Here is a 14,860-nt window from a genome sequence, read left to right on the forward strand (position 1 = left end):
GCCCTTTTTGTTGTGGAGACAGGAGGTGAAAGATACAGGAAGGTCTCCTGATGGCTTGCAAAGGAATGGGGAGGGGAGGTGGTTTGAGGGCTGGAGGAATACCATGAGCTGGTTGACTGCCGCAGGGAAACCATCTATGTTTGAAGACCCCCCTCCCCAAAACCAGCCAGGAGTTGCCACAGCGGAGCTGCCCCAGGAGTTGCCCCCAAGAGCCCGTGTGGAGCCAGGACAGAACAAGTCTTGGGGGGGGGGCAGTGCCAGGAGGCGCCTCCGGCCCCAGGGAGGACGGGCCGCGGGGTCTCTCTCTCTCTCTCTCTCTCTCTCTGTCTCCTACGCAGCAACTGCAGCCGCGTGTCGGGCGTACCTGCCGAAGGGGCGCGGGCGGTGGCCGAGGCAGGCCGGCCTTTCCCGTCGCGGCGTCCGCGGCCCCTGGACAGCAGCCCTTCTTGCGACTCGCATTTCAGCAGGGCGGCGGCCCTCCCCTCCCCTCCCCTCCCCTCCCCTCCCCTCCCCTCCCGCCCGGCGCCCGCCCGGGGTCGGCCCTGCCAGCGCAGCGCTCCCGCTTCCTCCCGGCCCCGCCACCGCCACCGCCTTACCTGCGCCCCGCCGACGGCGCCCGGCCCACCCTTTCAGGGTCCGGGGAGTGTGTGTGCGGGGCGAGGAGCTGATGCCCTGATGCCCCCCGCTGCCCCCCCGGACCGTTTCCCGGGAGGGGGACAAGAAGCGGGGAGGGGCGAGGCCAGGCGCTGGCGAGGAGCCGGCAACCAATGAGCGCGGGCCCCGTCGGTGGGGGGGGCACTTAAAAGCCCGCAGCTTTGGGGGGGGGACACAGAGGGGCTGCGCGGGCGGCGGCGGAGCGAGGCCAGCTACGGCTGCCGGCCCCCCCAGCCCCGCCCCGCGCCACCCCGGCAGGCTAGACAGCCCCGAGGGGGGGCCCGCAGAGCCCGGCGCCCGCCCCTCCTCTCCCCTCCGCCCCGCCCGGCCCTCCCCTCCCCTCCCTGCGCCAAAGCCGTCAAGGGCGTTTAAAGGACCATTGCGCGTGTGCCTCTCTGCGCGGAGCCCCCCCCCCCTCCGAGCGCGCTCCTGGGCCGAGGCCGCCTCCTCCTTCCCTCCCTCCCTCCCTCGATCGCTCGCCCGCCCTCCGTGGACCTGCGCGCTTCTCCCCGCGCCCGCCGCCCGGACGGGGCCCCCCTCTGCTAGGCGCGCGGCCTCGCCCTCCAGCGGGAAGGCACCGCGGGGCTCCCGCCCGGCCCGGGACCCCGCCCGGAGAGCAGCAGCAGCAGCAGCAGCAGGAGGCGGCGGCGGGGAAGGCGCCGGAGTCGAGAGCCGTCCCCGCAGGAGCCAGCGCCGCTGCCCGGTTGCAGCCCGCCGCGCCCCAAGCATGGTCACGGTAGGCACGGAGGCGGCCCGCGGGGGGGGGGCGGGGGCAGAAGGGCCCCCTCACTGTGGGGGGGGGAGCGGGCGAGGCTGAGCCGCAGGGGGGGAGGGAGGGGGGAGAGGGCGCGCAGCACGACTGGCAGGAGCGGAGGGGGTGGACGACGCCCCTGCATCGCTGTCGGGGGTGGGGTGGGGGCGCGGAGGCGGGTGGGTGTGCCGGCGATCGGGGGGTGGGGGGGGTGCTGGCTCCGATGTGCTCCCGGCAGGTCTCAGGGGGGGGGGGCGACCGTTTGAGGGGCACCACAGACATCGTCCTTGGGGACAGCATCGCTGCGTGGCCGCGGGGAGGGGGGAAGGGAGAGCCAGGGCCGCTCCCTTGGCGTCGAGCTTCGGGCTAGACCAGGCGGCAGATCTGCACCCCCCCCCCGGGCGCCCGCCCGCCCGCCCGCCCCCGATCGCCGCCGCCGGTGCACTTGGCAGCCCCCGGGGGCATCCTGTGCCTCCCCCCCCCTCGGCGGCGCTTCTGCAGACGGGCGGCGAACAAAAGGAACGGCGGCGACGGGGGGGGGGGCGGGCGTGTGCGGGAGAAGGCGCCGCTGCGCGTGCGGGGGGGCGCGCACAGGCACGCGCCTGGGTGCGCACAGCAGAGAGAGGAGGGTCGCCGGCTCCCGCGGGCCATGACAGCCCCCCGGACAGCGGCCGCCCTCGGGGGCACAGACGCCCCCCACCCCGCCCCCGCCCCGTGGTGGCCCGGCTAGGCACCCCCCTCCTGCCCCCTCCGCCGGGCCCAAAGGCACGCTGACCTTGCCGCGCCGGCCACGGGGGAGCCGCCCTGGGCATCGGCGGCATCGGCGGCATCGGCGGCATCGGCGGCATCGGCGGGGGGGGGGGGCGGCCTTTGTGGCGGGCGCAGCTGGGCCGGCCGCGGGCGCCCCGACAGCTGCAGCGCCGCAGCCCGCTATTGTGCGCCGCGGAGGAAGGCCGCGCAAGGCCCAGCCGACATCGCCGCCGCAGAGGGAGCCCCGCCGGGGGGGGGGGGGGAGCGGGCTGGGTCTCCCAGGCGCAGTGCGGGAGGAGGGCGCCCCCGTCGCCCCCACCCCTGGGACACTCAACCGGGTCAAGCTGCCGCCCTCCGGGGTCTCTCTAGCCGCCCCCCAGCACGCCTCGCCCAGGGCTGCCTCCCCTCGGAGAAGTGCCATGCGGGGGGGGGGGGGGGCAGGGTTCTCATGGGAGGCCTGGGGAGGGGGGAGGGGGGGGCTCATGTCCTGGCTGCTGAGGCTGCCTTGCCGGCTGAGAAGGCAGAGCAAGAGAAGGGGCTAGACCCCCTTGAGCTGCAGGGGTGTGTGTGTTGGGGGGGGGGGTATTGGACCTCCAGCAAGGGAAAGAAACCACCAGGCAGCTCCTAGCTGTGCTGCACCTCTGCTGACCAGGACTATTCCACCTGCAGAAACCCTGGGAAAGATGATGGCAAAAGTGGCACAGTCCCTCCCCCCATCTCCCGCCCCTTTCTCCCTTCTGCTGCAGGCCCTTCTGGTGAGCAGGGATCCCTGTGGCTGCTTCTGCTGACTTTTCTGGGTCCTGCCCCTTCTTAGGGCACCCCCTGCTTGTTTGCCTGAGCGCGGAGAGGTGCCTCTGGGCATGTTGTTCTCAGTGTCTTGAGTTCAGAGGCCACACCAATGACCCTGGACGAGGGGCTGTCCTGTTTGTTGGTCCCTCTCTCTGGTTCAGAGCCCTGCTGTCCTCCCGCCTCTCCCCCCAGCAAGGAAGGCAGCCAGGAGCTTGACTGATGTCTCCACTCTTGGTTTGCATCCCAAGCTGGGCCTCATGTGAGGGGGGTGAGCCCAGCTGGTGACCAGACCGGGTGCTGCCCAGGCGGGAAGCTCAGGGCTTGGTGTGGGGTCAGGGCTAAGAGAGGTGGCTTCTCATCAGGACCGCCAGGTATGATTCCCTGCTCCTCCTCGTGCATCCATCGGAGTGGCCTTGGGCCAGTCACAGTCCCATTAGAGTTGTTCTCTCCGAGTAATTTCTCCCAGAGCTCTTTCAGCCTCACCTGCCTCACTGGACGTGAATTGTGGGGAGAGGAAGGGAAGGCGATTGTCAGCTGCTCTGAGACGCCTTCGGGCAGTGAGAAGGGGGTCTGCCAAAGCCAACTCTTCTTCTTTCCAAAAGTCCAAGAGGAAATGCCAGGATGAGGCAGTGCTTTTTGGACTCTGCAGGAAACTGTGCTGCCGGGGGTCCCGGCTGCTGCCTCCGGTTGTGGCCCTTGCTCTGCTTTCCCTTCTGCTTGCCAAAACCAGTCCGGAAGCGTGCCAGAGGAAGATTAGATTCAGCTGAGAGCCTCTGGGGAGATGGTTTGGAGAAGGCCACTCAAGCGCATTCACATGAGTCCCAGGCAGGGGTTGTTTTGGTTTAGACCTCAGATGTTGTGTGCATAATTTGGGGGCTGCTCAGACCCTGGGCTAAGGAGAGCTCTGGAGGGGTTTGGTTTCTGTGCTGGGCCAGCCTAGACTCTAGTGACCAGTTGTGCCTCTGACCAGTTGTGTCCGTTCCTGCTCTGGGACCTGAAAGAAGCAATCGTTGCCTGTGGAAGAACCCCCCCCCCCTCTAGCCTGCCAGCCAGTCCCTGTGCCACTCTGGCACGTTTGAGCCATGGTCCTTTGGACTTTCGGACAGCCAGTTCTGTCTGGGTCCCGTTGTCTCAGATAATGCCTGGATGTGTTTTGCCAGGCTTTGATGGTACCCCCCGGTCCCTGTTTATGATTGGCCAGACTTCACAAGCAACCTGGGAGGGGGCAGAGAAGGAGCTGGGGGGGGGGGTCCCGGAAGAGCCGACTGTGGGCCTGGAGTAAGCACATCATGCTGGAAGGAAATTTGGTTGGCTTTCAAGGGGCCCAACTGGACACAACCTTTGTTCTGCTGACCACTTGGATCTATTTTCACATGAATCTCAGAAGTCATCAGCACTCCCAAATCTGTTCTGATTTCTCTGCCACTGGGAGAGACTGAAAAGAGTGCATTGCACATCCCTCTGCTTGGACTAGCTTTCTTGTTTAAGGCAGGCCTACCATCCCCACAGGGGTCTCCAACAGACCATCCATGGTGCTCTCCAGTACCTTTTCCTGGTGCCAGCGAAGTGATTTTGGAAAGTGGGTGGGATCAGCTAGGGCTTTTGCTCAACACGGCTTCTGATTGGCCCCTGCAGATTGGATGGCCCATGGAGGAATACAGACATATTTCTGCCCAGAATGTTGATGCATTACTATGAGAATTATGCAGACTTTCGAACCCTAGAATCCTAGAGTGGGAAGGGGCCACGCAGGCCATCTAGTCCCACCCTCTGCTCAGCGCAGGAATAGCCTCAAGCATCCAGGAGAAGGATCTGTCCAGCCGCTGCTTGAAGACCCCCAGTGAGGGGGAGCTCCCCACCTCCTCAGGCAGCCCCTTCCACTGCTGAACTAGACTCCTAGAATCCTAGAGTGGGAAGGGGCCATACAGGCCATCCAGTCCCACCCCCTGCTCAGTGCAGGATCAGCCTCCAGCATCCAGGAGAAGGATCTGGTCCTTAAATATAAAAACCGTCCCTTGAAAAAGCTGTAGGCGAAATGCGTAGGGACTTGTATGGAATAAGAATTAAAGAATAACTGAAACTGAAGAGAGACGAATCTATTTAAGTCCAATGTAGAGGCTGGAGCAGAGTTGTTCTCTCTTGCCCCGGAGGGACAGACCAGAACGAATGGGATGAAATTAACTCAAAAGAAATTCCATCTAAACATCCGGAAGAAGTTCCTGACAGTCAGAGCGGTTCCTCAGTGGAACAGGCTTCCTCGGGAGGTGGTGGGTTCTCCATCTTTGGAGATTTTTAAACAGAGGCTGGAGAGCCATCGGATGGAGAGGCTGATTCTGTGAAGGTTCAGGGGGCGGCAGGTGACAGCGGATGAGCGAGAGGGCTGTGAGTGTCCTGCATTGTGCAGGGGGTTGGACTAGATGGCCCAGGAGGTCCCTTCCGACTCTATGATTCTATGATTCTACCACAAGACGAGGCAGAGGCCTTGGATGAGATGATCCTCGTCCAGAATACAAAGTTCTCAGAGAGACCGGACTGAGAGGTCATGGGAGATTTCAGTTAACCAGATATCTGTTGGAAGACCAGCTCTGCTAAAAATAATCTCGGGGAGAAGAAAAGCTGTGGGTAGTCACACATACAGGATGGAGTTCAGGAGAGCAAATTTTAACAAAATTAATGTTATGTTGCGTAGAATCCCATGGTCAGAAAAACTCAAGGAGATGGAGGTCCAAGAAGGCTTCGAGGTTCTCAAAAGTGAAATACTGAAGACACAATCATAGACAATTCCCTAGAGAAGGAAAACTGGGAGGAACCCAAAGAAACCAGGGTAGCTCCAGAAACAGCTTTCAAAAGAATTGAGTGATTAAAAAGACTCATTTAGGAAATGGAAGGAGGGCCTTATAGCCAAGGGGAAATATAAACAAATAACCAAGGCTTGTAGGGAGAGTGCTAGAAGAGCCAAAGCTTAGGCTAGCAAGAAATGCTAACAACATTTCTTTAGTTATTTTCAAAGAAAGAAAAAGAATAGGGATGTAATAGGAACATTGCGGGGCCAGAAAGTGACCTGGTAGCAGGTGATGAAGAGAGAGCGGACCTGCTCAATTCCCACTTCTCAGTCTTCTCTTGCAAGGGGAATCCTGCTCAACGTGGCAAAATCATGATGAAGGATGGGAATGGTGGTGTAGGATCACTGCAGGGGCAGTCCACAAACGCCTAGTTTCTTTAAATGAAATCAAATCCTCTGGAACAGATGAACTGCATCCAAGGGTGCTAAAAGAACTTGCAGTTGTAATTTCTGAGCCTCTGTCCATTATTTTTGACAATTCTTGGAGAACAGGTGAGGTGCCAGAAGACACCTCAAGAGAGGGGAAAAGGAAGATCTGGGTAACTACTGACCCATCAGCTTGGCATCTATAGCTGGCAAAATTTTAGAACAAATCATCGAGCAGTTGGTCCTTGAGTAGCTGCAGCGGATGGCTGTATTTACTAAGAGTCAGCATGGCTTTCTCAAGAACAAGTTATGTCAGACTAACCTTATCTTTTTTTTTTTTTGAGAAAGTTATTACCTTGCTGGATCAGGAAAATGCTGTGGACATAATTTACCTTGATTTCAGTAAGGCTTTTAGAATCATAGAATCATAGAGTTGGAAGGGCCCACACAGGCCATCTAGTCCAACCCCCTGCTCAATGCAGGATCAGCCCTAAGCATCCTAAAGCATCCAAGAAAAGTGTGTATCCAACCTTTGCTTGAAGACTGCCAGTGAGGGGGAGCTCACCACCTCCTTAGGCAGCCTATTCCACTGCTGAACTACTCTGACTGTGAAAAGTTTTTTCCTGATATCTAGCCTATGTCGTTGTACTTGAAGTTTAAACCCATTACTGCGTGTCCTCTCCTCTGCAGCCAGCAGAAACAGCATCCTGCCCTCCTCCAAGTGACAACCTTTCAAATACTTTTGATAAGGTTCCACATGATATTCTTATTAGCAGGTTGGTAAAATGCTGCCTGGATCGAGAACTGGTTGACAGATTGCACCCAAAGGGTGCTTGCAAATAGTTTGTCATCTTCTTGGAGAGGAGTAACCAGTGGAGTGCCTCAGGGGTCTGTCCTGGTCCCTGTGTTGCTCAACGTATTCATAAATTATTTGGACGAAGGGATAGAGCGGGTCTTTATTAAATTTGCAGATGACACCAAACTGGGATAGCAAACACAGAAGAAGATGGAATCAGAATACAGGATGATCTTGACAGGCTAGAAAACTGGGCTAAAATGAATAAAATGAATTTTAGTAGTGAAAAATGTAAAGTACTGCACTTAGGTAGGAAAAATCCTATGCATCACTATAGGATGGGTGAGGCTTGTCTTGACAGAAATACATGCGAAAAGGATCTGGGGGTCTTAGTAGACCAGACACTGAACATGAGTCAGCAGTGTGTCTTGGTGGCTAAAAAGGCAAATGGGATATTGGGCTGTTATCAAAAGAAGTCTCGTGTCCAGACCATGTGAAAGGACTTTACCATTTTACTCTGCTTTGGTTCGACATCACTTGGAGTCCTGAGTTTAGTTTTGGGCACCACAACTGAACAAACATGTAGAGAAACGAACGTGTCCAGAGGAGGCTACGAAGATGGTCAGGGGTTTGGAGACCAAGTCGTAAGAGGAAAGGTGGAGGGAGCTTGATCTGTTTAGCCTGGAGAGAAGATGACTGAGAGGGGATCTGATAATCATCTTCAAATACTTGAAGTCTGTCAGAGAGATGATGGAGCAGAATTGTTCTCTCTTGCCCTAGAAGGTCAGACCAGAACCAATGGGTTGAAATTGGTTCAAAAGAAATTCCGTCTAAGCATCAGGAAGAAGTTCCTGACAGTGAGAGCGGTTCCTCGGTGGAACAGGCTTCCTTGGGAGGTGGTGGGGTCTCCTTCTTTGGATGTTTTAAAGCAGAGGCTAGAGAGTCATCTGACAGAAATGTTGATTTTATGAACTTTGGCAGATTGTGAGTGGGTGGGCAGAAGGGATGTGCCAGGGTTTGTCTCTTGTGGCCTTTTCTTGCATATCCAGGGAATTGCTGATCACCACAGTGGGATGGGAGGTGAATTTCCTCCAGGCCAGGCTGGATTCTAGAAATTTTTGGTAGGGGGGATCACTTGAGCATGAAATTGGGGTCACTGTGGGTAGGCAGGTAGTTGTGAGTTCCTGCATTGTGCCGGAGGTTGATGACCTTGGGGGTCCCTTCCAACTCCAGGATTCCATGGCTGGATGATCCCATGACTCATGGCCGGAAAAGCATAGGGCAGGGCAACCTCTTCTGACCTCTGGAGTCCCTGTGCCTCAAGTCTTTCACCCTCGGGTTTCTGTGGTTTCCATCCTGCACTGTATCACTTATTGTGTCCCATGTCAGTTTTTGTGCAGTGTGGCCCAGCTGGCTTCTGCAACCTTCCAGCCCTCTGCCAAAAAGGGGTTTCAGACCTCAAAAGCCTGTGGGGCAGTTGGCCCAAGAGCACTTTAGGAGCCCTGGAGACTCCGGTACCTTGAAGGGCATCTCTATCCTTGCAGGAGTTTGAAGCGCCACTTCTCAGATGAAGGCAAATCTTTTGGTGCCTGCGTCCTTCCCTGCTGCCCGCCTTGCTTTTCCCGCCCGCCCAGCGAGACAGGCCAGGCCGAGAGTGTGACTGCACCAGGTTGGGCTAGATGATCCTGGAGGTCCCTTCTCACTCTATGATTCCACGTCTGGCCGGAGGTCACCCAACAAGCTCCCTTGGCAGAGCAGGGATTCGAACCTGGGCCTGCCGGATCCGGTGCTGGCTACTGCACGACGGTCCTGCAAGGCCAAGGAGGGAGAGGGGCGGGCAGCTCCCTGCCTCAGAGCCGCTTTCTGCTCAGATTTTCTCAATCAGCAGGAGACTGTGGGAGCCCCCAGCCCCCAGCCCCCCCTGCCTTCCTCTTCCGGGGACCTCCTCAGAAGTTCAGCAGAGACCCCCCCTGATTGGTGGGGCCTCAGCAGGGCAGCCCTGGGGCGGTCAGTCATGCTCTGCAAGGAGCAGCAGGGAGTCCCTGCCAGGGACAGGTGGGGGGGCTGACTTTCCCCAGTGCTGAAAAGGTTTATTGGACCTCGAGGGACACACAAGCTCAGTGCCTCAGGACCTAGGGGGGGGGGGTCTTTGCAGCTATGCCGCTTGTGCTCCATGTGTGCCCTCAACAAGCAGTGCACATGCTCAGCTCCTAACAGAGCATGCGTATCGTCCTGTTTCCTTCTTCAGAAGCATGAAGGCCTCCAAGCCACACCGCACAGAGTAATCCCCTTCCTTCTGCTGGCCACCCTCCTCCCGTGGCACCAGCTGCGTTTCCTTCATGAGCCAGGCGGCTTTCTGGGCGGGGGCCTCTGGCAGCCTGTGGTTGAAGAGCCTCCTTCCCTGGTTGTCCTGTTGTTTATGGCTGAGGAGGGGGGACAGCCGTGGGGTGGGGGACTGGAGGACTGTCAACCTTGGGGCGGGTGGCCTCAGGCATTCTCCACCGCTGGCCTTTCCCTGGGTGCATCGTGTCCCCAGCCTGGCCTGGCCTGGCTGGCCTTTCCCTGGGTGCCCCGTTTCATGCTGGTGGCATGAAATATTCAGGGCCTCCTGCCATGTTTGGGGCGAGGGGAGTGGTGCGATGGAGTCCCAGCCTGCCAGGTCTCCTCTTCAAGAAGGGCGCTGCCCCTGGAGTTTCGCTCTGCCCTGCAGAGGGGTGGGTGGGTGTCCTGCTCTTGCCAGCAAGGCCCCCCATCCCTGTGCCCTGCTTCTTCCCCCAGCCCTTTCCGCATAGGGCCTTTCGTCCCAGTCTCTAGCCAGACAGCCAGCCAGCCAGCCAGCGGTGCAGCCCTGGGTTCCAGCCTCTCCCAGCCACTGAGGCTCACCCCATGGCCTCCAGAGGGGCAAGGGGACTGCTGTGGGTGGGGGGATCACAGCAGGGCTGGCTGCCAGGAGCTCGAGAGGACCAGAAAGAGCACCGCTGGTTATATAATGGCTGCAAAGCACTGCTGGACACGCCAAAATGACTCAGCCGCTGTCTTCCCTGCACTTCAGAGGAGGCTGCCAGCTCCCCCCCCACCCCCACCCCGTGCAAACTCTGGATTGGCCACCACAGGACTGCAGGGGGGCCATGGATGCTGGGCCCTGGGGAGGGGTTGGGTGCCTGCTCCGCTGGCTGGATTTTGCAGCTGTGTGCGACAGCATCGCTGTTTCTGGTGGTGCTTTTGTCTTGCCGTCTTCCGCTCCGTTCTTCTTGTCCCTGAAGGCTTCCTGGACTCTGTGCCCACCCCCACCCCTTGTTGCCCATTTGCACCTTGGCCACACGTGGCAAAACCCGCCCGTCCCACAGTTCTTCTGAGGTGTCTTTCCCTTGAACGTGGCCTGCTCGGGATGCGTTGTCCTTGGCGCCGGAGGACACGGGAGGCTTTGGGGCGATGAGGTCTCCAGCAGCCGTGGGGGGGGGGGAGCAGGGGGAGGTGGAGGCCAGAGCGGCTGGAGTGAGAGCTGCCTCTGCCCAGGAGGTGGGAGGTGGGGAGGCCTTGCCCCTGCTGTCCGGCTGGCATGGGATTGACTGGGCAGAACCCCTGTGGGGTTCTCCCCTCCTTCACACCCAAGGGGACCCGTTGGCCAGTGTGGGGCAGCCAGGCGTGTGGGTGCATGAATGCACACATCTGCATGCCTGCCTGCCTGCCTGCCACACAACCGTCGCTGACTTTAAGCACACTCTCCTGCCAGGCTGGGCGATCTGTGGTGCGTCTAAGCCTTGCCCGAGGAATGGGCAAAGATGGGCTTGGTTGTCCACGGAGCCATTTTCAGCATCTGGCTGGTGAGCCTCCGCCTGCCTGCTGGGGGTGGGGGGGTGGGGGTGGCTAAGCTGGATGTGGCTTTCTCAGAGAGAGGCCTTGGTTCTGCCGTTCGCCTCGAAAGATCTCCGACTGGAGAGCTGGGACAGGGTTCTGATATGGACTGGGGTTTGTCCTCTCCTCTGGCTTTTGCCAGCGGGCTCTCCTGTGCTCTGAAAGGGGCCTGCTCAGCCCCAGCCCCCCCCCCCTGCTAGCCTTTTCTTCTGTCCGAGGCAGACGTCAGCCATGCGGGCGGGGGCTGGGGGTGAAGCGGAGTGGGGCTGGGATGCTTAAGCCCTTTCTTTCCTTCCTTCCTTCCTTCCTTCCCTCCTTCCTTCCTTCCGCCCCCTCCGCCCAGCTGCCGCTTGCCTGGCTTGTTTGAATGCTCGGAAGGTCTCCTCACGCATCTCAGCTGGAAAGGGAGCCAGGCCTGTGCTCTGCAGCAGCGGCAACAGGGGCAGATTCCACGAAGCAATGCCCGTGGCAGGGACCGTGGCGCTGTGCAGACCTTGCCCCGGACGGGGGCTGGATTCCAAGAGATGGGCCTGGCGGGGCGGCCCTGTCAGCCCAGAGTGGTCTGGGCAGGGCTTGTTAGGTCAAGAGCTGAGGTTGGGCTAGTTGCAGCTCTTCCTCTTGGCTCTTCGCTTCATCCTGACCTCTGGTGGGGAGACCATCGCGGGGGGCAGAGAGGGAGGCCATGGCGGGCCTACGAATGGAGGCTCAGCAGGGGTGTCCTGCGAGATGGGCACGGCCTCCACAGCTAAAATAGTTAAAATATGGGTTGGACCTTGCAGAGGAGATTCCTGGGCCCCCGCATGAGACCTGCAACGACCTCTCAACTGTTCCTGGAGGGCCCCCTCCCAAGAGCAGATTTCGGGGGGCTGTTTGGGGCTGCAGAAGGGAAGGCGGAGAGGTCTTACTCTGTGGACCAAACTCCCCCCCCCACACACACACACAGCTTCCCCGAGGGATCTTGGCCTGGGGGTCCGTTGGGGCCTGAAGTGCACCAGCCTATTCCTCCTGCCGTGCGGCCGCTGGCAGGAAACGGTGCCGCTGGCTCTTCCCGCTGCAGAGGAGAGGCTGGGCGGAGCTGTCTCCGGCTGAAATCCCTGTCCAGGGGCTGAAACCGCTGGCTCCTGCTCCTTGCAACGAGACGGGTTGTGGCCTGCGCCTTGTGCTGCTGGGGGTGGGCGAGCAGAGCTTTAGCAATCAAAACTGCCGGGCCCCATGAAGGCACAAGGCATGGCTCAGGTGGTGCCGGATGCCCGGATGTGGCGTGTTTGGGGAGACGCAGGCCGTTCTGGGGACTGCCGCCCAGTTAGGGATAGAGTCCAGCAGGCGGCCGCCAAATTGTTCTGCAGGCAGAGCACCAAGCCGGAGTCCGGACGAGCAAAGTGTCCCTCTGAGCAGTGGCTTCCGTGGGCAGGCCCACTTCTCTCTTGCTGGCCAGAATGACACTTTGCTGTCCCGGAAGGTGCCTGCCAAGGTCCCGGCTGGGTTCTCCTCCCTGGAGCCCCCGTGCTTTCTAAGGGTCACACAACTGCAGAGGAGAGGACACGCAGTAATGAGCTCACCACCTCCTTAGGCAGCCTATTCCACTGCTGAACTACTCTGACTGTGAAAATTTTTATCCTGATATCTAGCCTATATCGTTGTACTTGTAGTTTAGATATAGGCTAGATATCACGATAAAAATTTTCACAGTCAGAGTAGTTCAGCAGTGGAATAGGCTGCCTAAGGAGGTGGTGAGCTCCCCCTCACTGGAAGTCTTCAAGCAAAGGTTGGATACACACTTTTCTTGGATGCTTTAGGATGCTCTGGGCTGATCCTGCATTGAGCAGGGGGTTGGACTAGATGGCCTCTATGGCCCCTTCCAATTCTATGATTCCATGATTCTATGATTCTAACTGCTGCTTGACAAGAGGCTGCAGACTGGAAGCAGGGAAGGGGTCTGGGCGGGCCTGGCCTGGGGTTGCAAGGTCATGTCTGACTGCGTGGAGCTCGAATGGGAGCCGTGGGGCAGGGACCTTCCCTCCCCCCCTCCCCCTCCCCCCCTCTTGTGAGGCAAGGCAGTTGGATCCTCTTCAGGGACAGTGCAGCAGCCTGGTGAAATGAGGCCGGCCTTCCGGTTTAGCTGCGTGGACAGGATATGATGATGGGATTCAGGCACCTAGGGCTAGGAGAACCTGACAATCCCGGATCTTTGAGGTGCGGGGTTTGGGGTGTGTGTGTGCGTGTGCGTGTGTGCGCGTGCATGCTATGATTCCCCCTTGTGTGATCCAAGGAGATCACCCCTCTTGCTTCTCCCCTGGCCTCCCCCCCTCCAAAATAGATTGAACAGTCTGATGTGTTCCTCTCCTGAAGCCCTGGGATCATTTATTTTTAAATTCTGCATCTCACCTTTCTTCCAGAAGAAACCATCCTGACCTGGGATCATCTCTGTTGACTCACCCCCCCCTCCGCGCAAGTGGCTGGGAGGAGGAGGAGGAGGAGCAGGAGGTGGAGGAGGAGCAAGTGTCCTCTCCCGGGGAGGGTCTAGCTGGGAGCTTCAGTCACTTCCTGGGATCTTCAGCCAACAAGATCATCAGAAAGGCCAAAGCTGAGAGTGAGCTAAGATTGGCCAGGGAAGCCCATTGTAACAAGAAAAGATTTTTCAGTTATGTGAGGAGCAAACGTAAAGTAAAGGAGGCAATAGGCCCACTGTTGGGTGCAGATGGACAAACTCTAATGGAGGATGCAGAGAAAGCAGAAAGGCTCAGTGCCTATTTTGCATCTGTTTTTTCCCACAGGTCAAAAGGTTTAGGCACATCTAGAGATGGCAGTAGCCAAGAGATAGTGTCTGGGTGGCAGGTTGACATGGACAGAGAGGTGGTCAAGAGGCATTTAGCTGCACTGGATGAGTTCAAATCCCCTGGGCCAGATGAAATGCACCCGAGAGTGCTCAAAGAACTTTCCGGAGAACTTGCAGAACCTTTGTCTATCATCTTCGGGACCTCTTTAAGGACTGGAGATGTCCCGGAGGACTGGAAGAGAGCAAATGTTATTCCGATCTTCAAAAAAGGGAGGAAGGATGACCCGGGAAACTACAGACCAGTGAGTCTGACCTCTTTTGTGGGGAAGATAATGGAACAGATATTAAAGGGAGCGATCTGCAAACATCTGGAGGACAATTTGGTGATCCAAGGAAGTCAGCATGGATTTGTCTCCAACAGGTCCTGCCAGACCAACCTAGTTTCCTTTTTTGACCAAGTAACAGGTTTGCTGGATCGTGGAAATTAGGTTGATGTCGTTTACTTGGATTTTAGTAAAGCATTTGGTAAGGTTCCCCATGATGTTCTGATGGATAAGTTGAAGGACTGCAATCTGGATTTTCAGATAGTTAGGTGGATAGGGAATTGGTTAGAGAATCGCACTCAAAGAGTTGTTGTCAATGGTGTTTCATCAGACTGGAGAGAGGTGAGTAGCGGGGTACCTCAGGGTTCGGTGCTCGGCCCGGTACTTTTTAACATATTTATTAATGATCTAGATGAGGGGGTGGAGGGACTACTCATCAGGTTTGCAGATGACACCAAATTGGGAGGACTGGCAAATACTCCAGAAGATAGAGACAGAGTTCAACGAGATCTGAACACAATGCAAAAATGGGCAAATGAGAACAAGATGCAATTTAATATAGATAAGTGTAAAGTTCTGCATCTGGGTCAGAAAAATGAAAAATGAAAAGCATGCCTACTGGATGGGAGATATGCTTCTTCTGGAGGCCTCACTTCAAGAAGGACGTAGATAAAATTGAAAGGGTACAGAGGAGAGCGACGAGGATGATCTGGGGCCAAGGGACCAAGTCCTATGAAGATAGGTTGAGGGACTTGGGAATGTTCAGCCTGGAGAAAAGGAGGTTGAGAGGGGACATGATAATCCTCTTTATGTATTTGAAAGGTTGTCACTTGGAGGGGGACAGGATGCTGTTTCCATTGGCTGCAGAGGAAAGGATGCACAGTAATGGGTTTAAACTACAACGATATAGGCTAGATAGGAAGAAATTTTTCACAGTCAGAGTAGTTCAGCAGTGGAA

At 57.8% G+C, this 14,860-nt stretch overlaps 1 protein-coding gene across 5 annotated transcripts in view; it reads left to right on the forward strand.

The window, feature by feature from the left end:
- Positions 1-821: 821 nt before the first annotated feature.
- ELAVL3 (ELAV like RNA binding protein 3) overlaps positions 822-14,860 on the forward strand; it is a 56,256-nt gene continuing 42,217 nt past the window's right edge. For 2 of the 5 annotated variants that reach the window (XM_077329942.1, XM_077329946.1), the window contains exon 1: positions 906-1,390. In XM_077329942.1, coding sequence (XP_077186057.1) covers positions 1,382-1,390 — 9 coding nt within the window. In that variant the 5' untranslated portion in view covers positions 906-1,381. Of the gene's footprint in view, positions 1,391-14,860 lie in introns of all 5 variants that reach the window. The other 3 variants (XM_077329945.1, XM_077329944.1, XM_077329943.1) reach the window with 3 other exon arrangements.

The sequence above is a fragment of the Paroedura picta genome, chromosome 3, assembly GCF_049243985.1.
Source record: "Paroedura picta isolate Pp20150507F chromosome 3, Ppicta_v3.0, whole genome shotgun sequence".
NCBI lineage: Eukaryota > Metazoa > Chordata > Lepidosauria > Squamata > Gekkonidae > Paroedura > Paroedura picta.